Below are 27,636 nucleotides of genomic sequence, written 5' to 3'. Positions count from 1 at the left end.
CTGAGCAGGCGATGCTGGGAGATGTAGTCGCCTGGGGCCCGGAGGGGACATGATCGGGGTGCTAGGCTGATCGGCCACTCTTGAATTATGAATGTCATGGCATAGGCTGGGCCTCCGTAACCATTCTTCTGTGTGATGCCATGCAGCAAATTCCGTCGGCTCCTCCAAATCGCACCCAAGGTACATATACGCTCATGTCTTTCCTCCCGTCCATCGATCCCCGACATCACTCAGTACTTCGCCCACATCTTTCCTTGAGCACCACAGATGCCATTTCTTGCCTCTCCTACCCGACCCAATTCTCTCTCTTCTCCAACTCAAGTTACTATTGCCGTTTAACAATCCTCAAGCGCAGTGGTGTCAGACAGCCGTGATGCTCACTGTCAGGAATACGGACCCAGTAGAGATGATATTGTCCGTTTTATCTCTATTTAGTTGAGAACACAGCAAGAATAGGTGTATCTCGAAAATAAGAAGTGGTGAAATCGGAGGCTGCATTAGTTTTTAATTATCTGAGGCTGGACAACTTTCTAAAGTAGGTTGAGTTCATGCTCTGAAGGTCCGTTGCACAGTGATGATGTCACAGCAGCGGTCCTTAAGACAGGAAGAGAGAAAAAAAAAGTTAGGTTTGTGCTCAGTTTTACAACTTAACTTTGCCTTTTATTATGTGTAAGTGTGTGCTTCTGTGTGGATGTCACATGGGTCTAAGTGCCCAGAAACGTACCTGCTTCTCTGGAACGTGAGTTACAGGCAATTGTGAACCACCTAACATATGAGTGTTGGGAACAGAATCTGAGTCTTCTGGAAGAGCAACAAATACTTTTAACTGCTTGAGCTCTCTCCAGCCCCACAAAAATAACTTTTACAGGAACTAATTTGGTCTCAGGGAACTATCTTCTGAAGACAAACTCCCAACAACAGGCCCCTCCTCCATGACTAGCCTATTAACGGCGCAACACAGAGGACTAAACTTTCAACACACAAACTGTGACAGGAGTCACAACTAAAGTTCAGGTCTCTTAACTGGTGGCAGGCACAGGCTAGACCTCCACTGAGATAGTGGACAAAGCACCTTTGTGGACACCTCTGTGTCCTTGGCTTCCTGCCAGTTCAGTAGTTTGGGGTAATCTGTGGGTATGCAGGAGTTTAAAAGTTAAAGATGCAGAGCAGTAGAAGGAGGCCATGTCCAGCTTTGCTTGTCCAGGCATATGCAGGAGGAGAGACTGTGGTGATGCAATAGTTTGAATAGATCTAGTACATTCTCAGAGACTGGAACTTTTACTGGACCTCACAGCCAGAGTTAATAATACACCTTGAAGTCATCCAAGATTGCTATTCTCCTGCGCACTCAGCCTGTTTGTTTTACTTACCTGTAAGAGAACAATGTAGCAATCAACTTTACTTGTATTGGATTTCCCATGTAATCAACTTTTTACAACCTAACATAACGCATAGCTGTAATTTTAAGTGATGTACTCTCCCATGCCCCTGACTCAGAGAATCCACACAAAAGCAGCAGATACAGAAGCTGGAAGTGACTTTTTATAATCCACCAAAAAAAGCTGAAAGTATCCATTTATGGAAATTAGTTGATAAACAGCGATGCTCCTTATCTCTGTCAGAACAGGTGGAACAAGCAACACAATCCCTTGTAAAACTGTTAAAGACTTCTGTAAAGTATCCCATTTTGTGCTGTTCAATACATACAGAGCAAAACACACCCCCCTTTACACACACACACACACACACACACACACACAGAACTCATACAACACAGAGTCAGAACAGGTGGACACACAGGAAAAGATAGAGATGCAGGCATAAATTTAGACTCATGCAACAGATAGAGGACAGAAGACAAAGGAAGTATGAAGTAGAGACTTCAAATCTGTATTTATTCTTGGTTAAATGACTCCAAGAAGAACTTTTTTTTTTTTTTTTTTTTTTTTTTTTAATGTAACATGGATGCATCATTGGTAATTCAGACTTAATTGCTTTTTACCCCGGGCAGAAAATAATGTTGTGGCCACTTTAAGAAATAAAACCAGCTTCACGCTCGTGTTCCATGGTACGTTCAGTGCCCAGGGTGGACTTAGAACTTAAATCACATAAAGGCACATTCCTGCTCAAAGTCTTTTTTTCACTATTGCTCGCCCGACCCACCCAGAAGCTGTAGAGCGCCACCATGACCTATATGAATTCTCTGGTCCCACTGAAGTGTTGACAGAGACGTTTCCTCATTTTCAACGAGGAAAATGAAGTTCTTGTCCCACACACCTCTAAAAGTACAAGAGGGAGGCGGTACTTTATTGTCCATTTGGGATTACCAACTCTAAATAGTTTAAACTTTAAGTACTTGGGATTTAAGTGAAACGGGGTTGAAGTCTTGGTAGCACCAACCAAGAGCAGCCCTTTTTAGAGATGGTCTGTAGATCACTGACAGGCTTTCTTAAAGCTGAGGCCACAGACTTCCAAAGTTGCAGGTAGGACTAGAAGTCTGAAGTCACAGCTCTCGGGGAATGGTCGGCCTTGGAGGCCGGAAGCAGCTGCAGGGAAGAATTTCCTTCTGCCGACTATCTGAGTGAGCCGTCTTGATGGCCGAGTCAGGAACAAATCTCCCTGCCAGCTGGCACTGGCTGAGTCATTGAGGTTGGCTTGAGGCAGAAGCCTCTGGCATTAGAGTTGCTGGCTAGTCTGTCCAGGTAAGTTTAACCCTGAAGTCTTCAGGCTTCTTCCTCTGAAAAGAGCCAGAATATCTGGATCTGGGTTCCCAGCTCAAGCTAGGAGCTGGGCACAAAAGTCTTTCTTCTTTCCTGCCTCTACTGGTTTCTGCAGCTGCTCTGGCTTTGCAGTTCCAAATGTCCAAATTTCTAGGGATGTCAGCTAGGTACAACTGTGGGTATACAAATAAGATGAAAGAAGTGGGACTACTCTGTCATACCTGGTTGGTGAGGAGAAGAACCCTGAGCTAGCTAAAAGTTGTTGGAAGTTCATGATCAGATCTGTAGGTCTTTGTCTTTGTAGAGTCAGAGAAACTACAAAGAAAGTTTCTGCCCATCCCTGGTTAGTACTTTGACCTTTGAAGCCTACTGCTTCCTTCAGCCAGGTATTTCCTTCTACAAGATTAGGCGCGTGTGCGTGTGCGTGTGCGTGTGCGTGTGTGTGTGTGTGTGTGTGTTGGGATGGGGGGATGTTGGGGTGGTGTTACTGCAGATAGCGGCTCCTTTGCCCTGAAGGCCCATGATGGCATGATGGCAGTCAGTTCTATATCAGGGAATCCTACCTATCTCTCTGGCCACGGGCTTCACTTACTATGGCTTCATTTTGGTTCTTCCTGTTGTGTTTCTTGTTTTTTTCAAATTGAAGTTTTCCTGGAGTCAGGTTAGATAAGACTTAGGAAGTATACACATATGTTTAAGGAAGTTCTTGAAATTTACAAGATTCAGCAGGCCTCCTCAGGATTATATAAGCAGTGACAATCACTAGAAAGGGGCTTTCCTAGTGGGTCTTAATGAGTTTTCCCTCCAGGGTATAACAGAGTGCTTGCCTAGTACAGACAAGACCCTGGTTAGATCCTAAGCACTGTGAAAAAATAAATTGTGAAATTCTATGACTCACTCTATTGTGTCATCAAACAGGTATTGTGGGACTTCTAAACACAGGTTTGTGTAGATTAAAATATTCCCCCAATTCTGTGGAGTTCACAGAAAAATGGACAGTTGGCAGTTAGAACTTCCGTGGGATCCTCTACCCCCTTCCAGATGAAGCTTTATTGAGTAGTTCTCTGAGTGTGCTGGAGGTGACTTTCTGGACACTCTCATCCAGCTTGTCCATCGTTTTTAGGTGTCTCCCTCTACAGGACAACCCTGATCTATCTCAAGGTACAGATGTAGCCCACATAAATGGCTACCAATTTCATGATGAGTAGGGTGTTGTGTTGTGTTGTGTGTGTGTGTGTATGTGTGTGTGTGGTTCACATCAACTTGAATTGGAGTCTTTTGTGTCTTCGATCTGGCATGCTGTCTTGGGATAGTAAGTGTATTTGAGTTCACAGTTTTGGGTTTTGTTGTTTGTTTGTTGTTTCTTTTGTCTAAAAGCTCATGTTTGAGTGATCTTGCTGTTTAGGCTATGGTTAAGACTTACTTGGCTGGGTCACAGCCTGCAGGTGGCTTTATGGTGTGTGTGTATTTGGTGAGAGAGAGAGAGAGAGAGAGAGAGAGAGAGAGAGAGAGAGAGAGAGAGAGAGACAGAGAAAGAGATAGAGATAGAGATAGAGAGAGACAGAGAAGAGGAGAGGAGAGAATCAGACAGGAAGCCAGAGACTGTGAGGATCCAGACTCCCTTGTCTGTTAAGTAATTTACTCTAGTAGACCAACATTGCTTACAAGAGTGATGTCCCTAAAACTTAATTCTATCCCAGTAGGCTGTGCCTCTTAAAGGTCCCACTGTATCCCAACACAGCCTGAAGTGGAAGCTTATGGTTTCTTTGGAAGTCATGTGTCGCATGGTGTTTTGTTGGGGCAACATGTGAAGGAGTGTTTTCCTGAAGCTGACACAGGTGGAAGGATGTTTCGCTAAAGCAAGCATGTGAGCATGATAAAAGATTCTTTGCTAATGACACAGCTGTATTGGCTCACCTTTTATTGCATAGCCGAGCTCTGTTTGTCATGACTCCATAGAAAGAAGCACACAGAAAAGCTTCTGGTGGTATGCTGGTGGCTTCTGGCTGTTTCTGTACACTCCAGCCAATTGGCAGAGTGATGTCAGCTGATACAGACTCACATAGAGTTTGGCTAAGACAGAGTCATGTGCTGAGGCAAGACCTGTGGAGGACACATCATGACGTTTGGATGGAGTATAAATGAGACTCAATGGACAGCAGTGGAGGCTTCCTTGCATAGCTGGCTTTGCGATGCTTCTTGGTCTCGAGTCTTCAGTTTGTTGAGAGAGGCACAGCAGAGAACTTTTCCTAGCATCCCTGGTGGATCTGGTTCCTCCTGTTGACTTGTGCTGATTCAGCTGAGGCCTGGCTGTTTCTGCTGGGGTGTGCCACTGCTGCTGATTCCTGTTTGTTATTCCAACACTACCAGACTGGACTGCTGGTATATTTGTGACGTGTTTGCGAATGGATTGAGCTGCCATTGCTGATTTGTGTGAACTGAACTGCTGATTTCCTGACAATGCAGATGGGATTTGCTCGAAAGAACAATTTCTATTTAATAACCTTTCTTTTCCATTACTGCTGGTGAGTGGTGGGCTAGAAGGAAGGTTAAAGCATTTAAAAAACCCTTATTAAAAGTAGGGTTGAGAAAAATCAAAGCTACAACAGCCACACTGGGATCAAGCTTTGTAGCACATAAACAGTTAATGGACACAGTCAATTCATATTAAACCACACCTACTACAGACATCTCTGTTCCAGTGCAGCCTATGTGGCATCCTGGGCTTGTTATTACACTGCTTTGTTCATTCACTACACACACACACACACACACACACACACACACACACACACACACAGAGAGAGAGAGAGAGAGAGAGAGAGAGAGAGAGAGAGAGAGAGAGAGAGAGAGAGAGACTCTCTCAGGGTCTCACTGTGTAGTGTAAGCTGTCCATAAACTCACAGAGATCCACCTGCCTCTGTCTTCTGAGTCCTGGGATTAAAGGTGTGGGCCGCCATACCCAGCATTCTACACATGTATTTTCATTGAGTAGCTATTGTACTAAACATAGGGGAACAGGCTTGGGCCTGATAAGATAACACTCAGGGGAATCCACCTCAGCTACATTGGTCTGGGGAGAAGGAGAGATGTCCTCCTGCCTATTGCTCCCTGTGGCAGGTGAGAGAGCTGGCCCTTGTGGCAAAGATGCAGGTGAACTGACTCCGAGGATAGGAAAAACGGAGAGCTGACCCTACCCCTTGCAGGCTGCAGCATGGATGGGGTGGCCTAGCTGGGGTAGTGCTGGAGAGCTTGCCCCAGTGTAGAAGTTTGGCCTGGATCTGCCTCCCAGCCCCATGTTCCCAAAATAAGACTCAGACTCAAAATACATTTACAAGTGCCTTGGCTGTATGGCTAGGCTCTTCTGTGACCAGAATCATAACTTAAGATAACTTGTTTATTTTAATCTATGTTTTGCCATGTGGCTGGTTACCTGTGCTCAGGTACTATGTGTACATCTTCTTGGTGACTCTCCTGCCTGGCTGTATTCCAGAATCCCTTCTCTCTCCCGAATGTCTCACCTCTATTTTCTTCCTAAGCCACAGGCCACAGGCTTTTTAATTGACAGGTGATGCATCTGTACAGCACACAAGATGTTCTCTATACACCATGGTGGTGTGGGCACAGGAGAGCTGGTGGGCTGACCAAGCCAGCTATCTCCCAGTCCCAGATCCAGGAGTTGGGAGTTTGAGTTGGTCCACCCCAAAATCTACCCCCATCTGTGGCCTGCTGGAACTTGTGAAGTGGCCAGCCCTTCAGATTCAACGCTGCAGACTCTCCATGACTCCAACAGCAGGATGTCAGAGAGGAGACCTGTGAAGATCCAGTACTGAGAGTGACAAACTATGCTTCCATGGCAATACTTTTTCTATCTCATTTTGTCCCCCCCCCCCTCTCTCTCTCTCATGTGTGTGTTTGCCAGAGCAGAGGGCAGATATGATGGGATGGGGAGATAAGTGGGACTTGGGTAAACATTAAAAAAAAAAGAAGATAACCCACAGGATCTGCTCTGTCAGCTCATTGCCAAACTGACACTGAAGATTTATACAAATGAACACATGTGGTAATCTCCCCTTGTTATATGCTAATTCTATGTTGTCCCCCCCCCCCCCATCTATCTGGTCTATTTCCTGAATGAAGACACAGAAACCTGGTGTTTTATTTACAAGCTATAAGCCTAGACTGGGCAGGTTCTGAGCTATACTCATTCTTCCACCTGTTAAAACTCACATGAATGCCTGTCACTTGCCAATCTGATGTCTCCCTGGCTGCTTCTGCTCCATCAGCCTGTCCTCAAGGTGCACGTCTCCTGGCCATGTGCTTCTGGTCCACCCAGTCTGATGATGGCCTCCTCCTCTCCCCTCTTCTCTCTCTCCTTTCCTTCTTCCTTGTGGTCTCTCTCAAGACCCCCTCACTCAGTTCTCAGGAATGCCTTCCTATCCTTTCTGCCCAGTAATAAGCCCCAGTCATTTATTGACCAATCAGGAATTAAGTACAATATCAGGCTACTAAAGTCTGGATAAAGGTACAGAACTCAGCTTCTGAATGCACAGCACACAACATTCTGTCACTATAGTGAACATTGAGGGCTGGATTGTTTTGACTCACAATCTTGAAGGCTCACAGTCTGTGATTGGCTGGCCCCTTTGCCTTTGGGCCTGTGATGATGAAGTATATCATGGTGGACTGTCCAGACCAGCTGGGCAATCAAGTGGGACCCTTAGACCCTGTGGAGAGGACTGAGATGCACGAGAAAATAAGGAGACACAGCAAGTCAAGAAATCTGATCAAGTTGGCAAAATTTTTATTGTTCACACAGGTTATATACTCTGAAAACAGGATCTGGGGAGGGATAGGGAAGGAAAGAGGGCTTTGCAGGTGGAGGAAGCCAGCTGCAGCTGTGGAGTCTAACTAAGTTATTCTCACAAAGGCTTTCCATTACCAGGGGTTCTAAAAACATCTGTCTAGCAGGGTGTTGTCTAAATCTAGAGATCAGAAGGAAGGGTTACTAAGGTGGGTTGCTATGAGGCCTTGTTTGAAGTTCTGAGAACTGACAAGTGAATCATGGAAGGTAAGCAGAAAGAAGAATAGTAGATAGGAGAGCCAAGGGTGAGTGTTTGCCAAGAGTAAGGCCTTGCCATGGCTTCCCACAGTGGACAGCAAAAAAAAAAAAAAAAAAAAAAAGGGAAGCTGTTAATCCAATGGCTGGGCTATAAAAAGAAGCAGAGGAAAGAAGGGCTCTTCAAGAGTGCATCCCCAGTGACTTAATGCCCCTCATCAGATATTTCCTCTAAAAAGGTTCTACCACTTCTCAATAGCTTCATGGACTTCTCTTGTGGGATGTGAAAAAAAAATGTCTGCTCCTAAGACATAGGACACAGACACCAGATAAAAGAAACAGTTCTACCACAATTCATCTTGGTGGACCAATAAGTTTACTGGGGCTTCTTGTAGGTGCATAGGTGACTCAGAGGCAAAGCCCATCCCAGCATTTGTGATGATTTAAGAAAGTTGCAACCCTGAAGCTCTCTGCAGAGCCAGGAGGCAGCTAGACAGGTCAGAGAATCTCTTTCCTGGCAGTCCTTACTATTTATATATGGCCTTGGGGAAGAAGGGGGCATTGTGAATTTTGTTTCAGTGACCCCTTGAGACTTGTAAATTGCTGGCTTCCTGAGTGTTAGAAAGCTCCATCTAGGACTTTCACTTAGGACGCTACATAACAATTAGGGAGCAACCCTTTAACAAGTGTTGATGACACTTTGTTCAAACCACTGCAGTGATGACAATAAAGGCCCGGGAGCAAATCAGGCTGATGTGACTGCAGTACCAGATGCAGATTACAGGAAGTAGTATCTGTGTTAAGATCTTAAATTCAAGAGGGTATTAACCCTGGCAGGCAGTGGGAGGTAGAAACAGTACAAAGAGATGTCCTGGTATGTCCTCTGTGTTTGTTCCTGCCTGCCCTACTGCTGGTCTTTCCTCTGTGGTGTTTCTTACCTTTGGTCCTCTTTGATATCTGCTTTCTGTAACTTCGGTTTCTTATGTAGCTATTCCTCTGAATAGAAACATTTGCAGAGCTCAGGAAATAATTGAAACATACAAGGCCCAGGAAGTAAATCCTGGACCCTGGAAGCTCCTGATAGTTCCAAGGTTCAGGAAACCATGCTCCTTGTGTTAAATAACAGAAGCACTTGTTGCAGGTAGATGGATTCTGATCGACATTGGCACAGTTTCCTGGAACTTGTGCAGGGATCTCTAGGGATACAAGTTTTGCGAACTGTCACCAAGTTAGGATGGGGTTTTGAGTGATGTAACTCCCTTTGAGTCATCACGCTTCTTCTGTGAGAAACCCTCATGAACTTACTGGTTCACTAAGCTAGACTTAGGTAGAACTGTTTCTTTGGTCTGTGGTTATCCCCTCTCTATAATGAAGAGATGCTTATGTCTCTCCAGGAGAAGTCATACATCTACCCCATGACTAACAAACGATAACTCTCCAGATTGTCACAGCTGTTACGCTGACTTTATGTTTTAAATTATAAGAATCATTGTGCTCGAGAGAACTGCAAAGCAAAATTGGTCCTCCAAATGTTAAGGGTTGTTTTTATAATTGTTTGGTCTTGTATTTGAACAAAACTGTGATTTGTGCAAGATAATAGGTCATAGGGTTAACCTCTGTTACTGCTTCTGGAAACACAAGCGTGTTTTGCTGGAAATAACCAGGACCTGCAAGACATCTGTATGCAAAAATGAATGCAACCTTCTGACTGCAGGATGCATGTTTGCAAGTAAATAGGTTTTAATGCTGTTCCTGGCTTATGTAAACTCCTGACTAATGTGACTTGGCATTACATTTGGGAATCCTGAGTTCAGGGTGTATCCCTGGTGCCAGTATGTGAATAAAAGCCTCTTTGTTGAAATATATTCATGATCAGACTGGTGAATGACCCAAGACCCTTAACAAGATAAATCCAGCCTTTGAGTTAAAACAGCTTAATTATAAAACAAACAATCTCCACACTTTTTTGGCCAGGTGGTGGTGGCACATGCCTTTAATCCCAGGACTTGTGAGGCAGAGGAAGGTCAGCCTGTTCTACAGAGCTAGTTCTAGGACTGCCATGGCTACATAGAGAAACCTTGTCTCCAAAACAAAACAAAACAAAACAAAACAAAAAAAGACCAACAAAAGTTTGAAACCAGACGATTAAGTTGTGATTACAATGTTGAATCAGTCACTTTTTCCTGTTACTGTGATAAAATACCTGACAGGAAGAACTTAAAAAAGGAAGGAAGGGTTCTTTTGGATCACAGTTCAAGGGTACAGTCCACCATGGTGAGAAAGTCATGATCACAGAAGCTGCAGGGAAGCAGCTGGTCACAGTGATTGCATCTGCAATTAGGAGGCAGAAAGTAAACTGGTAAACAGCTTGTTTTCTTCTTTTATTGGAGATTGGTTCTAATGCTTAAACTCAACTGGGAATCTGTGTGTCCAGATGCTGAAGGTCCTTGTCCCCAGTTGGTTTTTGATTGATCAATAAAGACGCTACCGGCCAATGGTTGGGCATGGGGCTGGACACTTAGAGGTGGGCCAGCGAGGATGCAGAGAGGAACAGGATAGAATCACCATGACTCAGGGCAGAGTAGCAGCAGGAGATAACACCAACCAGCCATGTGAGATTTCGGGTAAGTGGCCACTGGCTACTTCCCCCATTGGGGCTGGGTAGCAGGAGAAGGTTTAGGAGTGCCCACCCTTTGGAGTAGCCAAGACATTAAAAAATAAGCTTGTGTGTGTGTGTGTGTGTGTGTGTGTGTGTGTGTGTGTGTGTCTTTTATTTGCAGATCTGAAGCTAGTTCCTGGGCAGGTACACACTTGTGATCCACCGGTAGCCAAAGCGGTGTAGCCAACAAGTACTGCTACATCTTTTTTATTCAGTCCAGGACCCCAGCCCATGGAATGCATTTACCCACATTTAGTGTGAATTTTCCTACTTTGATTAACTTAATCAAAAAAAAAACCCAATCACCCACAGGCTTTGGCAATCTCTCATTTTTACCTAGATAGTCTCTCATGTGCAAGCTTAGAGACTCTTTTTCCTAGGTTCTAGATCCTGTCAAGTTGACAATTAATATAATTCATCCCAAGTGATATAAAATTCAGGTTTCAGTGTCCATAAGTCTCACTAACCAATTCCATGATGTATGGTGTATGGCTGCCTTAATGGTTCAGTTGTAGGACAGGATCATTGCACCAGAAACCCTGTGGTCTGTAAGGAGACAATAATGGCCATTCGGTTCTTGGCAGAGAAATATGCTGGTGTCTAAGCTATGATGTGGCTCCCCAATGGGTTTGTTCTGAAACCAAAAGACTACATGTGAGTGCTGAAACCTTGTCACTATCCCCTCTGCTCTAGAGCAATACCAGGGGTAAGAGATACTACACTATAGTGCCCAGCAAACCAGCTCCCAGGTCATGTGCCACTCAGATCTAAATTACTTCTCTGGACACCTGACGCTTTGTCTCCACAAGGTAATGTTACATGTGTTCCCTCCTAAATATACATTGCAACCAGGCAAATTGGGATTGGGCAGTGTATCTTTAAGTGTGGTTTGTAAATTACATCACTGCTATCTGGTAGCCACTCTGTCCAACTGCAGCTTCAGTTGAACCTAGTCTGATTAGATCAGTGGTTCTCAAGCCATGGGTCAACTAGTTTGAAGGTAGAGGGGTTGGACAACCCTTTTACAGGGGGTCACCTAAGTTCATTAGAAAACAGATATTTACATTATAATTAATAACAGAAGCAAGATTACAGTTATGAAATAGTAACAAAAATATTTTTTTGGTTGGGGGGGGGTCACCACAGCATGAGGAATTGTATTAAAGGGTCAAAACATTAGGGAAGCTGAGAACCGCTGCACTAAATGGCTCTGTGGGCAAAGGTGCTTGCTGCCAACACTGAGGACCTGAACTTGATTCCTGACATTCACACGGTGAAAGGAGAGAACAGCTTCCAACAAGTCGTTCTCTGACCTCCACATCAGTTCTTGCTCCTGTAAACATAGAGTCATGAATGCAAACACACACACACACACATGATAAATAAATGTAATTTTAAAGTGCAAAATACACCCTCAAACAAACAAACAGACAAACAAACAAACAAATATCCTTCCCGAGCAGGACACTATGGTAGCTTTGTAACCTTGCTACCTAGGAGTCAGAGATAAGGTCGAGCCTTGGAGTTCCAGGCTATTTGGGGCAACATAGTGAGATCTTATCTCAAAATAAAATAAAATCAGAAAACAAAACCAAAACTAAGTGAGGTTTGGTAGTGCACATGTATAATACCAGCACTTGGGAGGGTAAGGCAGGAAGGCCTGGAGTTTGAGGTCAGCCTGTGCTACATAGCTGGGTCCTAACTCAAAAGGAAATAAACCCGACAAACAAGAAAACTAACCAACTGACCAACCCCAGCCCACATCCCTACTCACAAAATATGCTTCCCAATTTTCTACAGGACCCTCAGCAGGCCCAGTGGTGCTCAAACTGTAAGAATATCAGAATCCCTCAAGGGATGTTGAAGTTACGGTCTAGGGGTCTGGGTTGGAGGCTGAGCCTCTCTTCTTGACAAGCTGCCCTGATGATGCCTGGTTTTAGGGACACTTTGGATTCAGGCACTACTTTTTCTGTAACTTTCTTTTTTCTTTCAGCATTGGGATTAAGCCCAGGGGTTTATGCATGCTAAGGAGTATTGGGAAACAATAATCTCAAAGATGATTTCTTTTTGCATGGTGATTTCTTTCTGCCAAAAAGAGTTCACTAGTACCCAAACTTGGCTGGCAAACACACTGGCCGAAATGGCTCTTTCATCACTGGCCTAGATGGTGACTGCATCCCATTGTCCTGATCAGAGCTCAGTTTCACAAGCCTGGCTGACTGGTAAAAAATGAAGGGAACTATGGGCTCCTGTTGGCTTTAATATCTCTAAGAGGAAAAAAAGAGCTTTCTTACAGGGAAGTGCTTTATTTCTGAACTGTGTCTACTTTTTGTTTTATTTTTTTTGTAGAATTGGTAGACCGTTCTGTGAGTCATTTCCTGGGGAGAAACAACACCAACACACACACACACACACACACACACACACACACACACACACACTCACCAAAGATAGAGAACACACAACAGATCAAAGTAACATTGCAGCTACTTGGAGAACTGAAGAGTTTATTAACAGGAATGTAGGTGAAGGGTTACTAAGATGAGCAGGGCTGACTCAAAAGCAGCTGCACCACTGAGAAGTCCACCATTTAATGAAGCTACAACCCTGGGGCTTTCTGCATGATTTGCAGGCAGCTGGAGAAGATTTTGGGCCTTCCTGGAGCAGCACCTCTGGTAAGCATCTTCTCCCCCAGCACCAGAGTCCATAGCCCAGTGGAGGAGGCCCTGGGAAATGTTGTAAACTTCGGCTTTTCAGTTTTGTGAGGTTTGTTTACTTCCAGAGTTTCAGGAGACTCTTGAAGGCAATGTTTCAGTTTCAAGGAAACTGGTGTACAGCACAGAATCCTAGGTCATCCCGAAGATGAGAGGAGAAAGACCACCGACCCAAATCACCATGGCCAAACTAGTTTAAACAAGGTTTTAAATTTGTGTGTATGGGCTGCCTCCCTCTAGGGCAGGGTTTGAGAGGCAGCATTGGATATGAGGAAGATAAAACTTTTGTAGGTCAGGAGTAGAGGATTTTCAAGTGGGGCATTTGTTGGGCAAAACAGGCAGAGTTACCAGCATAAGTTAGTCCTAGTGACCTCCTAACACAGAGACACGGTTGGAAGACAGACATAACGAGGTAGTTTACCGAGGTAGTTATAGGTCATCACACAGCCTTTGAAACAAGATGGCTATAAAAAAACTTTTTTGAAACAGAGACATGGTTGCCATCTGTATTAGTTAGGGCTCTTTAGAGTCACAGAACTCATGGAATGTGTCTCTTTCTTTCAACATATACTTATTATACATAGAAAGAGGACATATATGGAAAATATTGAATATATATTGAATACATATATGGAATTTTGGAATGACTTACAGGCTACAGTCTAAATAATCCAACAATGGCTAGTTGTGAATGAAAGTCCAAGAATCTAGTAGCTGCTCAGTCCCACAAGGCTGGGTGTCTCAGCTGCTCTTCTGTATAAGCTGGCATCCTGAAGAAGTAGGTATCAACTTGACTATATCTGGTGAAGGAATGGATGAGCTAGCAAAGTGAGGGCAAGCAGGTGAAGAAGGAGGAGCCCTTCCTTCTTCCATTGTTCTTATATAGCTTCCAGCAGAAGCTATGGCCCAGATTAAAGGCGTGCCTCAGGCTCTGCATTAAAGGCACGTGTCATTCCACTTCAAGATCCCAATCAAAAGCCTGTGTCTTCCAGCCTCAAGATCCAGATCAAAGGCATGTTGTCTTCCTGCCTCAAGATCCTGATCGCAGTGAGCCCTTCATTTCTAGATCGATGTTCATTCCAGATAAAGTCAAGTTGACAACTGAGGATGGCCATTGTACCATTCCTGGAACAAGCAATATCTGTAGTTAAGGTTAAAGGCGGGGCTACAGCCCAATCCTTGAGAAACAGAGCTTTAATAATAAATAGGAATGAACCTAGCTTGCCGGGCGGTGGTGGCGCATGCCTTTAATCCCAGCACTTGGGAGGCAGAGGCAGGCGGATTTCTGAGTTCGAGGCCAGCCTGGTCTACAGAGTTAGTTCCAGGACAGCCAGGGCTACACAGAGAAACCCTGTCTCGAAAAACCAAACCAAAAAAAAAAAAAAAAGGAATGAACCTAGCTTGTCTTTACTATAAGTAAGATGGAGGAAGGCTCATTCTTAGTCAACCAGGAAACATTTCAGACTTTGTAAGGTCTCCAAGACAGCTCAGTCTTGCGTCAGAAGGCTGAAGGAGGTCATGTGTAAACAAATGGGTATGGTTATGTTTGGATGAAACTCTGTGGGCTTCAGAATTAGAATTTTATATAATTGGGCAGAAATATTCTTGTTTTGATTTTTCTTCATGATTAAAACAGAGCAAAGCATATCTATCTATCTATCTATCTATCTATCTATCTAACATCTATCATCTGTCTCTGTCTCTGTCCCTGTCCCTGTCTCTGTCCCTGTCTCTGTCTCTGTCTCTAATCTATACACAAGGACTCAGGGTGGTGGAACATGCCTGTTACCACAGCCCTTAAGAGGCAGAAGCAGGAAGATTTCAAGTTTAAGACCTACATGGTCTATATAGTGAGACAGTTTTTAAAAACCAGCAACAGGGGCTGGAGAGATAGCTCAGAGGTTAAAAGCATTTCGTGCTCTTGCAAAAGGCCTGGGTTCCATGTTTGTCTTCTACACGGTTATTTATAACTCAAGGTCCTAGGGTTTGAGCACCCTCTTCTGGCTGCTAAAGATATTGCATGCATGTAGTGCTTTTATGTGCTGGTCAAACATTTGTACAAATAAAAATAAATCTAACTCCCCCCCCCCAAAAAAAACCCCACAAGTCATGCAGGCCTTTTAACCTCAGCACCCAGCAGGCAGAGGCAAGCAGATCTCTGTGAGTTCAAGATCAGTCTGGCCTACATAGCAAGTCCCAGGGTGATCAGGGCTATATAGTGAAACTGTATCTTTAAAAGAAAATAAATAAGTAAATGAATAAATAAATATCAAAAATTATCTTCATGAGAGAAGAATAAACAAACACCCCTCTGTCAATGGGTGAAGAGACACCTTGTTGGTGGTTGTGTTCTTAGTCAAGGGCAGAGCAGGTGGCAGTTCTTTGTTTATTGGAGCTTGATGCCTGGCTTAGTATCTAAAGCTATCTCATGCCTAGGACTCAAAGATCAAATCAAATCAAATCAAATCATGTCTAGGCGGCATAGCAGAGGAGGAGGAAGACAGAGAGAGACTGCGGGCTGCCATGCCTTCTGGCACATAGCACAGGTGGGCCACAGATACCTGCTTGCTGCCACACCACACAGCACAGATGGAGGATGTCACCCAGGGTCCTGCTAGCCTCATGGCCAGCCTGCAGAAGGAGTGACCGCAGTGTGTGAATGTGTGGTGTCAGATGGGAGAGAGACTGAAGCAGAGAAGCATGAGCATGGAGAGATGGAACTGGAGACTGGAGACCCACCTGGGGTCATGGTGAGGTTCCAGCGCAAGCTGCCTTTGAGGGCAATGTCTGAGTTGTGGCTACACAGTGGCAGGAGTTGGTGTTGATATCTGTGGCTCATACTACCATATGTGGATGACCCTGGTCGGAGAAGCTACAGGGGACCATGTGGATGACCAGGGTCTGTGTGCAACTGTCCCTGCCTCTCACTAGTAAGCAGATCCTGCACCTCACCTGAGTAGCACAGTAGAACTGGCCCTGGTAACAGGGCCAAGTGTGAACCAGCCCTGAGGGTGACAGCACTGAAGATCTGGCCTTGTCACTTGTGTGCAACTAACGCAAGGCACGGACAGGTCAAAGCAGGTTAGCATGACAGTGAAAAGGCAGATATACCCAGGACAGTGGGGTTGGCAATGGCCAGAACTCCAGCCCAGGTTTGCTTTGGATAGAGATGGGGTGTAAGTATTAGTTGAGTGTCTTGAGGCATACATATGAAAACCAGGTTTCCATGGTAGGCAAGGCGGTGTTTATATTAAGAGGGTAAGAACAGGTCCATGTCCTGCATAATGGGCCTTCTGAGAAGACCAGGGATGGAGCCTGGTTAAGCGTATCTCCTGTTGTATCAAAAGAAGGAGAAACCAATGCTAGCTCCTGATGATAATGAAAGCAGCGCTTAAAATCCACCCAAACCTAGGGAGTGTGGTACAGCCCTGTAATCCTAGCACCTAGGTGGTAGAGATAGGGAGACTTGCAGTTCAAAGCTGGTCTTGTATATAGAAAGTGTGAGGCCAGCCTGAACTACATGAAGCAGTGTCTCAAAAATTTTATGTAGACATCAAAAGCTAAGCTTGGACCCTGCTGGGGAGGCCAGGAGTGCTTCCGCTGAGCTTCTAGGACTTCCCTCTAGCAAAGCTTGTCCTGGGGCCCAAGTGGGGTGCATTTGCTCCCCTTTCCAAATCTGCATTTTCTAGGGAGAAGCTTATTAAAGTTTTGCTCTCTTTGAAGTCTGGGACGTTGCACTCTGACACACTGATTCACGGCCCCTGTCAGTGCATGTCAGTGTGACTGGAGATGAGTGCTTACACATAATACCCACCAGAAAAGAGGGCCAGAGGTGAGCAAGTTGGAGGCATTGGCTACTTGGTTTCCCACTATGCCAGGGTGCAGAGCCACTGACATCAGAGGTGGAGGCATTTGAGTTCTTTCCTGAAGCAATGTTACTGCCTATCTAAACCATGACTGGCCAGCTCTGCAGCTAACTGTGACCTGCATTAAAGAACTCTGAGTAATTATCCCCTAAAGAGTACATACCCGTATATGTTTGAGTCTGTCTTAATGTCTGTAACTTTTGTTAAAGGAGCCCACACCCATGCTTTCAGGTATTATCTTCTGAGCTCTTCTCTATCTCAAAATCCCATTACTAAACAGCAACTGTGCTTTATTACAAAAGGATTGTTTTCCTACTCTGGGCTCAAACTTTCTGGAATGGATTTTGGACATAAGGGTGGTAAAGCCACCTGTCTAAGATGGCTTCCCCACTCTTCTCGTATGGAAGTCCATGTGGCAGCTCCTGCTCCCTACTCACTCCAAGGTCAGTCCCAGTCTTTGCTGCTATCTTGGACTCCTGACCTTCAGAGCACTGTTTAAATGTTGACAGGTAGGCCTGGCATCTCTACTGTTACTTTAGTACTCACTAGGTACTGACATATACACGTGGAAATTAGACCCTGATGATGCAAAAGTCAGAATACCTATGGGTTTTCCCAGTCATCTGCCCTTTGTGTCTTGACTGAAAATCAGGCACCTTGATCCTACTAACTGGATGCAGGTTTTTCTCATCAGATTTGACCCCAAATTGGTACTTAGAGATTATGAGACCGATACACTGGTCAACCTATCAAGTGTTCTATCTCAAGCTGCTTTGACTAAGATTAAAAAGTCTCAGTGCAATGGCACCACCTCCTGTGTGCTATCTGAACATCTTTTCATCCACCTGTGGGAACTAATGCACACCTGCACATGTCTTTGAGCAATAAAAGCTTATTGAAGAATAACAACAAAAGGAACGAGGTCCTAATTTTGGATTCCCAGTATGCACTCGAAATCTGGGTGTTGAGGTTAGGTCTTGCTGTCTATTGTAATGGTAAATGCAGGCCCCCAAGACCTGGAGTCTTCATGGAGACCCGTGACACTGTCCCCAAGTTATTTCTGATCAGTAAATAAAGATGCCAACCGCCAATCGGTGGGCAGAAGTGACATAGGCAGAGTTTAGGATTCTTGGGCTTGGAGATAGGAGGAGAACCACAAGAAAGAAGAAGGTGAAGGAGGAGAGAGAACCACCATGGGTTAGGTGAGTCACGAAGACATGGCCCTGAGGGCTGGCCAGTTGGAGTTAAGAGCAGCCCAGATGAAACATAATAAACAATGACTTGGAGTTATCAATAGGAAAGTAGATTCTGATAGAAATAATAGATAATAATAGATAGAATAGATAGATAATAGAGGGTAGATATCTGCCCAGCTTTCGTGCTGTTTAAGGCTTGTTGTAAAAATAAAGGTTGCGGGTGTCTTTTATCTGGGAACTAAATGAACAAGTCAGGGTGGAAACCCCGGGTCAGGACTAAAAATTTCTACAACAGCTGCTCATGGTGTTGAATCTGTAACAGTAGCACTGGGGGTGGAGGTGGGGAGCAGCGGAGGGAAAGAGGGGAGACACACTCCTGGAGCTTCTTGGTCAGCCAATGTAGACTGTAAGTTCCAGCTTAAGGGAGAGGCCCTGATATGAAAAATAAAATGGAGAGGCAGAGAGGAAAATATTTCTTTTTGACCTCTCGCCTTCATATGCACAGGTGCACACATGAACATATACACAACAACATACATAAACAGTGCACACACACAAACACACATGTATATATATACAACAATATCTATATACAACACACAACAACAACAAAACAAACAACCAAGCAGACAAAACAAGAATGGGGTTTGATGGTCCATGCCTGTCATTCTCTGCACCCAGGCAGCAGAGGAAGAAGGATCAGGAGTTGGAGATGAGTTTGTGTCAAGAATAGACACAAGATGCTGGAGAGATGGCTCAGAAGTTAGGAATGCTTTCTGCCATTGCAGAGGATGAGTTCGGCTCCCAGCACTTATCTTATTAGATGACGTGTAAGCATCTGCTCTAGGGGACCCAGCATTCTCTTCTGGAGTGCAGGCACCTGAATGTACTTACATTCCTGCCACCATACACATAATCAGAAATACATCTTTTTGTTGTGTTGTTGTTGTGTGAGATAGGGTCTGAATATGTAGCTCTGATCTCCTGGAACTCACTATGTAAAGCAAGCTGGATTTGCACTCGCAGAAATCTGCCTGCCTCTGCCATCCGAGTGCTAGGATTAAAGATGTGCACCACCACCGCCTGGCACAAAATAAAATAAATCTTAAACAAAACAAAGCCTGAAATAACAAACATAAAACCAGACTAAACACAGAGAAATGTAAAAGTCGCCCCCAGCTTGCCAGCCATACAAAGCCAGGCTGTGGGCTGGACTTACCCTGTGAACTGCAGCTTGTAGACCCGTCTATAATACTTTTAGAGCAAAACCATGTCCTTGTCAAGACTAGGGGTCCAGGGCTTTGATCTCAGTTACCATAAGAGTAGCTTCAACATTCAAATCCCAGTTTCTCCAGCAGCCAGGGCCACATTATTTATCTTGTTGGATAATGTGGTAACTTGCCTGGCATGGTGGTGCACGCCTTTAACCTTAGCACTTGGCAGGCAGAGGCAGCTAGATTTCTATGAGTTCAAGGTCAGCCTACTCAGCATAGTGTGTTTAAGTCGAGCCAGTGCTACATAGACACTGTCTCAAAACGAACAAACAATAGCTGTAACGACTGGCAGATACGGTGGGCTTTGTACTTAGCTGATGGTGAATCCTAGCTTTCAACATAGTGTTTTCTTGTTGTTTGTTTGTTTTAGGCTGATACCCAGCAAGAATATTGGTGAAAAAATTTTAAATGATTTATTTTTTCTTATAAATACATCCTGTCTGCAATTTTTGCTCCCTCCATTCCTCCCAGCACAGCCTCTCTCTACTCTCCCCCAGATGCATTCCTCCTTAGTGTTCCTTAAGAAAAGAGCAGGCCTCCCAGGGATATCAATCAAACATGGCATAACAAGCTACAGTAAGACCAGGTACAAACCCTCACATCAGGGTGGGTAAGGCCTCCAAGTAGGAGGAAGGGAGTCCCAAAAGCAGGCAAAAAAATTTCTAACTCTTCACATGTTTTTTTTTTTCTGGATACATAATTAGATTTTTAGGACCTGACATATTTAAACATGGTCTTTACAAGTCCTTAACTCTTCCCAGATGAACCACAGAGGTTTTCTAGTATTGCCACATCAAACAAACAAACAAACAAACAGACAGACAGACAGACAGACAAACCCCACCAACTTCCCCATCCAGGTGGTGTGTACCTGTCATCCCAGCATGCAGGAGGCTGAGACACTGAATTTGGGTCCTCTGTAAGATTGCCAAGTGGTTTTAAACCCAGCTACAGAAATCACCCATCACTTTGTGACACATTTACCACGTTCTACACAGCAAGGTTTTATTAGGTGGCTCTATTCCATGCTAGACTTTGTACAACTTGAGAACAGGATTGGGGTTCATCTCTGTATCCCATGTACCTAGCAGTGGTCCTGAAAACCAGTGGCCACCTAGTTACTGTTCTGCACTAGACCTGGAATGAGACTGCTTTGCTTCCAAGCTTCCTCAGGGCTGCCTTCATGTCCTTGTTCCTTAGGCTGTAGATAAAGGGGTTCAGTGTAGGGATAACCACCCCAAACATTAACGCAGCTGCCTTGTCTTTCTGGGAGGAGCTAGGGGAGGCTGGCAGTAAGTATCCGGTAAAGATGGTCCCATAGAACAGTGACACCACAGTGAGGTGTGAACCACAAGTAGAGAAGGCTTTCCACTTGCCCTGAGCAGAAGGGATCCGGAGGACTGCCCTGAAAATGCAGATGTAGGAGACTAGGATGCAGGACAGTGGGCTGAGGCCCATGATGATGCCAAAGGCAAAGATCACCAGCTCATTGGTGTGTGTGTCTGAGCAGGAGAGTTTCAGGAGGGGCATAAGGTCACAGAAGAAGTGAGGGATTTCTGATCCTGCACAGAAGGTCAGTCGGGCCATGAGACAAGTGTGTACCAAGGACTGGAGATTAGTAATAACCCATGTTCCACTCACTAGTAGTGCACAGACACGTGGGTTCATGAGCACTGAGTAGCGAAGTGGGTAGGCAATGGCCACCAGCCTGTCAATGGCCATCACTGCCAGGATGAAGCTGTCTATAGTCCCAAAGAGGTGAAAGGCATACATTTGGACAAGACAGCCTGTGAAAGGAATAGCTCTGCTCTGGGTCTGGATGTTCACTAGCATCTTGGGGACAGTAGTGGAGCAGAAAAAGATGTCCACCAGGGACAGGTTGCAAAGGAAGAAGTACATGGGCGTGTGCAGGCGAGAGTCTGATATGATGGCCAGGATGATGAGCAGGTTTCCAAGAACAGTGACCAGATACATGGACAGGAAGAGTCCAAAGAGGACGGGCTGCAAGTCTGGATCCTCTGAGAGTCCCATGAGATGGAATTCCAAGACTGTTGTTTGGTTTTCTGGTGCCATAGAAGAGTTTGTGTTTACTGAAACAGAAGGAGATGGAAGGAACATAGAGCTGGAGTCAGAGATGGGGGCTCTAGTCCTGTAGAAGCCTTTAAGATTATGTGGAAGTCCACTTACTCCTTTGAATAAATTTCTGCAAGCTACCTCCAGTAGTTTCTGAATTCTATCTGAGTAATTAGTGTCTCAAATTAGGTACCTGTTTAACTTGGATGTTGTCCAAGGTGGTGACCTTTGCCTATGGTTCAGTTCTGGAAGGTTCCACAAATACCCATATGGTAAAATCTCAGACAGGCAGCCTGTGGGAGGTGGTAGAAGGTGGTTTCTGGCTGGAGAGATGGCTTGGCAGTTGAGGAGACTTGCTGTTCGTGCAGCAGACCTGTATTGGACTCCTAACACTCACGTTAGGTGGCGTCCGACCACTGAACAGACCTCCATTATGCTATCCTACTGTGATTGAACAGAGCCAATGGACCATAACTGAGCTCTCTGAAACCTTGATCCAGAATAAACCTTTTCTCCTTTAAAATTGACTCTCTTCAGGTATTTTGGAATAGTGACCGAAAGCTGACATACATCAAATTCCAACTCCAAACATCTACAGTAAAAGGAATCTGGCATCTCCTTTTGTTTTTTTCCCCCAGACCTCTCACCCTCTTCCTTCATCCTCACCTTTTAAGTTTGTACTAACAAGAAATAATTTGAAGGCTGTAGAAGTGTCTATTAAAAGTACTTGTTAGTCAGTCAGGTGTGGTTGCACATACCTTTAATCGAAGCACTTGGGATGCAGAGTAAGGTATATCTCTGAGTTCAAGGCCAGCTTGGTCTATATAGAACAAGTTCCAGGACATCCAAATCTACACCGAGAAACCTTGTCTGGGAAAACAAACCAAAACAAGAAACTAGGGGAAAGTGCTGTGGTGATTTCAATAGAAACATGAATCCTTAGGTTCACATACTTGAATGCTTGGTCATTAGGGAGTAGGAATACCTGGATTAGGAGGTGTGGCCTTTTGGAGTAGGTGTTGAGATTGGCCTTATTGGAGGAAATGTGTCACAGGGGGTGGGCTTTGAGGTTTCAAATGTTCAAGCCAGGCCCAGTGTCTCTCTCTTCTTGCTCTCTGCAGGTCCAGGATGTGGAATTCTCAGTTCCTTCTCAGCACCGTATCTACAGTGCTTCCTACTATGCTTACAGTCATGTTGATAATGGACTGGACCCCTGAAACTACAAACAAGCCCTAATTAAATGTTTTCCTTTCTAAGAGTTGCTGTGGTCATGCTCATCTCTTCATAACACTAGAACACTGACTAAGACAAGGGCTGTCTATTCTTGTAGAGAACGTAAGTTTGGTTCCTGCCCACCCACACTGGTGAAGCTAACAACTATCAGTAATTTTAGCTCCAGAGGATCTGATCTTCCTTTTTTGCCTCTGCACCCACATGTACAAACACACAGGCACACACACATACACACACACACACACACACACACACACACACAGAGAGAGAGAGAGAGAGAGAGAGAGAGAGAGAGAGAGAGAGAGAGAATGAAATAAAAATCTTTAAAAGGAACAATTTGAGTATCAATTTTAGGTTTAGAATACATAAATGAATAGAGAATTTACTACATAAAGAGGGCTGGGTGTGTACAGTGTGTGTCTCTCAAACAAGAAATCCTACATTTGATCTCCAGTATCACAAAAAAGTGTGCATAAAAATTGTGTGTATACAGGGACACAGTGGAATATTATTCAGCTGTAAAAAGAAGGTAGTTTTGTCATTCACCACAATATATATGAACCCAGAAAAGGTTATGCTGATGTAACAAAAAAGCTACATGATCTTAATTATATATGACATTCAGAAAAAAAATGCAACAATTGAAGGGACAGTAGAATGGTGGCTAACAGAGTTTGGCAAGGGTACGGGTTGCAGTTGGTCAAAAAATTTAAATTTTGAGTCAGATGCATAAATTCAAGAGATCTATTATATAACATGGTAAATGCAGTTAATGACACAAATCACATTTTAAAAAGTTGCTGGGGCTAGAGAGATGCTTGGTGGTTAAGAACATCTGCTACTTTTGCAGAGGAACAGAGTTTAGTTCCCTCAACCATGTGGGGTGGCTTACAATTGCCTGTAATTCCAGCTCCAGGAGATTTGATGCCCTCTTCTGGACTCTGCTGGCACCCACATTCACACACACACACACACACACACACACACACACACACACACACACACACACACACACCAAGAAATAAAAGTAAATTTTTAAAAGGGAAAAAAGCATAGAAAGTATCGATGTCGTGCATGAGTCATTTAGCATAGTCACTCTAAAGTATGTGCAGAATTTTAAGAATTGTGTTCAGGGCTGGAGGAACAGCTCAGCAGTGGAGCCCCTGTCTAACTTATACCTGACTCTAGGTTTCATCCTCATTACTGTGAAAAAGAACTGTTTGCTTGCACATAATATTTAATTAAACAATATAATTACAGTCACAAGTATAACCAGAAAAATCAGATTTGGGAATAATTAAAGTGAAGCCATTCAGTTGATGAAAGCAGAAACAGGCAGGCAAGCATAGGAGCCTGTTTATCTTGGGTTCTCCATCTGACTTGGGGTTGTGTACTCCACGAACCATGCACTCAACAGCTGAATCCCTTCCCCTGCATGCATTATGCACACATATTCCTCTCCAAACTGCAGCAAACAACCTCAGCTTCCCCTCAAGCCCCCATCCACACCAGTATTCACATCCTCCCATCTTTGAACAATGTTATACGTTTTCAAGCCCCCTGCTAACAATCTAGTTTAGACAGTTTGTATTGAGGTTTATTCCCACCATTTCTGACTTTGATTAACAGAAGTTCCAATCCATCCGGAACCGGTTTTGGGTACATTCACATTAAGGCAAAACTATATCTACAAGTAAAGTTTAAGAGACTCCGTTTACTGTGTTATATGTTATGCATAAATATACTTGGAGACACATTTAATTCAATAGTAGTACAGGATGGGACATATGCACTAGAGAAAGGCCTCTATAACCTGATTTGTTAATCAAAATAGAGAACTACCCAAACTACTCCCCTTATTAAAGACTCCCCTTGAAGCCCACTGAAGGAAGCCCCGCCACAGTAACTGGGGCACTTGCGTATTCTCACTACTATGGCTCACTGTCAGTTTTCTCTCTAAATAGTTTTCTTGTTTTCTGCAGGTCTGTGTGAATTCTTATTATTAATTCTTGGGAAAAGAAGCCAAGAACCTGCAAGTGTCTGGCTCTAACCTAGACCACCAATAACCACCTTATCTTTGTTGGTAAAGCACTTGGCAAACATGCCTCTAGTCCTGCATTCAGCCCTGAGCTGTACAGAAACTGCTCATGCTGGTGCAATCCTGTAATCACAGAACTCAGGAGGTAGAGGCAGGAAATTGAGGAACTCAAGACCATTCTTGGCTACATGAGAGTTCCAGGCTAGTCTCAGTACCAACTGTCTCATAACAAGGCAAAGCAAAACAAACAAGTAATCAACCAAACAACAAAAAATTCTTTCTTGTAGCCGTACACTGCCAACAAAGTCTGACTGTTACTTGCTTCTATGTCTCAGTGGCCAAATTCACGGCCTTTAATAAACATTTACCCAGAATATGTTAGGTACCAGGTTCCCTCTACTTCTTTTACAGTAAGTACATGAAGCCTGGGGTGATGGTGAACACTCATAATTCCACAGCTCTGTAGGCTGGTGCAGGAGCATCATGAGCTGCTGATCAACTTAGGCTACAAAGAGAGACCATGCCTCAAAACAAGACATGCTTTACCATGCTCCCCCAAAACCTCAGTATCATTTCTTTCCAGCAAGGATAGACATTTTGCTGTACTTTCTTCTACTCAGTTAGGAAGGCATCTTTCTGTCTCGTTTATGATTCTTATTTCCCCTCCTTCAAAGAACATTATTTTTTAAGAAAGATGTAGGGATTGTGAGGTGGGATTAGGATGTAAATGATAGAAGACAAGATGGGAGGAGATGTGGAAATGGGGAGAAACTAGAAAGCTGCCTATATGGGCAGGCAAGAAGGCTCAGTGAGTAAAGATGCTTGCTGCCAAATCTGAGGACCTGAGTTCAATTCACATCTTTGAAGGAGAGAACTGACTTTCTCAGGCTGTCCTCTACATACCCCTCCCCCATACACACGCGCGCGCGCGCGCGCGCACACACACACACACACACACACACACACACACACACACACCCCACATAAACAAATATGTCAATGAAGATGACCACTGTGACTGAGGAAAGGGCTCTAAGAGATGACGGGTGGGAGTAACAATAAAGCAGAGTGGAAGGGGGAGGGGAAACAAGGGGAGAAGGGTAGACTGGGAAAAAGGGAGAAAACTGAGGGAGGAGGAGGAAGAAGAGAAAAAAGAAAAAGAGGAAGAGGAAGAGAAAGAAGAGAAGAAGAAGAAGAAGAAGAAGAAGAAGAAGAAGAAGAAGAAGAAGAAGAAGAAGAAGAAGAAGAGAAGAAGAAGAAGAAGAAGGAGGAGGAGGAGGAGGAGGAGGAGGAGGAGGAGGAGGAGGAGGAGGAGGAGGAGGAGGAGGAAACTAACAACAATGAAATATGTAGTCAAATATCATATGGAAACCTATTATGTTTTAAGTTAACTTTAAAAATTAAAATTAAAATTAAAAATAGAAAAAAGGAAGTGCTTGGTTAGGAGTATGGTTCAGTGGCAGCATGTACACCATCTTCAGGCCCTGGAGAAGCTCAAGGCCTTCCTACATGAGACCCTGCCTCCAAAAAGGGAAAGATAAGTGCCCAAATCCAACTGCCCAAACAAAGAAGTGTTGTGAGAGCAAGGGCAAGATTAAGGTAGCTGCTACAAGACCAGGCTCCTTGCAGGTGAAAAGAAATTCAGAAGGTTATCAGAATCATTTTTCTAGGTCACCAAGCCCAAGACAGGTCCAGCCCGTCTTGCTACTCTGCTGTGACTTTCTGAGTCTGGGTTTGAGTTGGAGGTTTGTGCAGTGCAATGTCAGATTCCTCTGGGCTGCTGGGTGAAACCCAATTCCTGTTTTCAGTTGGTGACTTGAGTTTGCCCCATGGTAGCTCTGGATCATCACCCATCACTTGAAGGGCTTCTAAAAGCACAGAAAGCTGGCCCAGGGACATGTTTGCAGAACTACTGCACTGGGGACCCTGTTCTGTGTCTCTGACATTTGCACAAGTGTCCTCCAACTGCAGACTCTAAATTCTGTACATACGTCCTGACATAGAGTCTGACCTTCACCTCTTATCCATCTTGTCTACAGTTGGCCTCCCCCTCCCACTCACCATTCAGGAAGGAAATAAGTTTTTCTTCTCCAGTCTCTTCCAACTCAGTGTTCCCTGTTTCTCACTCACCAGAACAACACCAACAAAGAGGGGCTCTCAGCAACATTTCTATTCCATTAACAGCCAGAACAACCAGAAGTCAGTGCTCAGTCCCCAGGAAGGGCACAGGAGGTCCTTCATTGTGAAAGCTGTGATACCTGATGTTTTTGAGAGAAACCCATGTGTCCCCCAGCCAGGGCAGACAAGCAGACCGCCAAGGATCTAGCAGATATTTATAGTTGGGGGCCCTGGGGACTCCATTCCCAGGCTCCTTGTTAAGAAAGAGAATGTTAATTATTTTGTTCCTGCTCTTGCCCCATGTGACCTGTTCTCTGAAGGAGGCAGGTGGTTTGCGATCATCAGATTTGTGAGGACCTGGAGCAGGTATTAGGGATTTACCCCCTTGTGTCCCCTTTCAGCTCAGACTGAGTCTCACAGAGGCTCCTAAGCAAGGTGATCCTGGGAGGGGCCAAGTCGTCAACAAGGTGTCCAGATGAACCTGAGATGGGCCTTTCACTCGGTCCATCACAGTGAAGAATGCATGGGCAGAGGATTTGTGGCTTTTGGTGACCAAGGAAAGTCTCTGGGAAATCATAAGCAACTGATCAATGCACATCGAATAAATAACTATTAGGTGTTTAATTTTTAATGGTGCTGGAGTCACAAGGACAGCACTATCCTCTTCCCCCAGTCAGTATGAACCC

General features: G+C 44.4%; 1 protein-coding gene and 1 long non-coding RNA gene across 5 annotated transcripts; one reads left to right on the top strand and one right to left on the bottom strand.

Moving 5' to 3' along the window:
* The first annotated feature begins 4 nt into the window (after positions 1-4).
* On the top strand, positions 5-22,819 carry LOC143435916 (uncharacterized). Its single transcript, XR_013106228.1, has 2 exons — positions 5-180; positions 22,683-22,819. It is a non-coding gene; the product is annotated as an uncharacterized LOC143435916 (long non-coding RNA).
* On the bottom strand, positions 18,901-27,124 carry Or1i1 (olfactory receptor family 1 subfamily I member 1). Of its 4 annotated transcripts, none has more exons than XM_076919630.1 (5): positions 26,894-27,124; positions 22,547-22,780; positions 22,320-22,431; positions 21,755-21,947; positions 18,901-21,578 (listed from the first exon to the last, which is right to left on the bottom strand). In XM_076919630.1, the coding sequence occupies exon 5, from the start codon at positions 21,559-21,561 to the stop codon at positions 20,620-20,622; it is 942 nt and encodes a 313-aa protein (XP_076775745.1). In that variant the 5' UTR covers positions 21,562-21,578; positions 21,755-21,947; positions 22,320-22,431; positions 22,547-22,780; positions 26,894-27,124; the 3' UTR covers positions 18,901-20,619. The 4 variants fall into 4 exon arrangements, with proteins under 4 accessions (XP_076775745.1, XP_076775746.1, XP_076775747.1 ...); XM_076919631.1 differs by having other exon boundaries at positions 21,755-21,854; XM_076919632.1 differs by having other exon boundaries at positions 26,963-27,124.
* Between the last annotated feature and the right edge of the window lie 512 nt (positions 27,125-27,636).

Source organism: Arvicanthis niloticus, chromosome 22 (genome assembly GCF_011762505.2).
Source record: "Arvicanthis niloticus isolate mArvNil1 chromosome 22, mArvNil1.pat.X, whole genome shotgun sequence".
Classification (NCBI taxonomy): domain Eukaryota; kingdom Metazoa; phylum Chordata; class Mammalia; order Rodentia; family Muridae; genus Arvicanthis; species Arvicanthis niloticus.
This window is presented reverse-complemented; position numbering and strand designations above follow the sequence as displayed.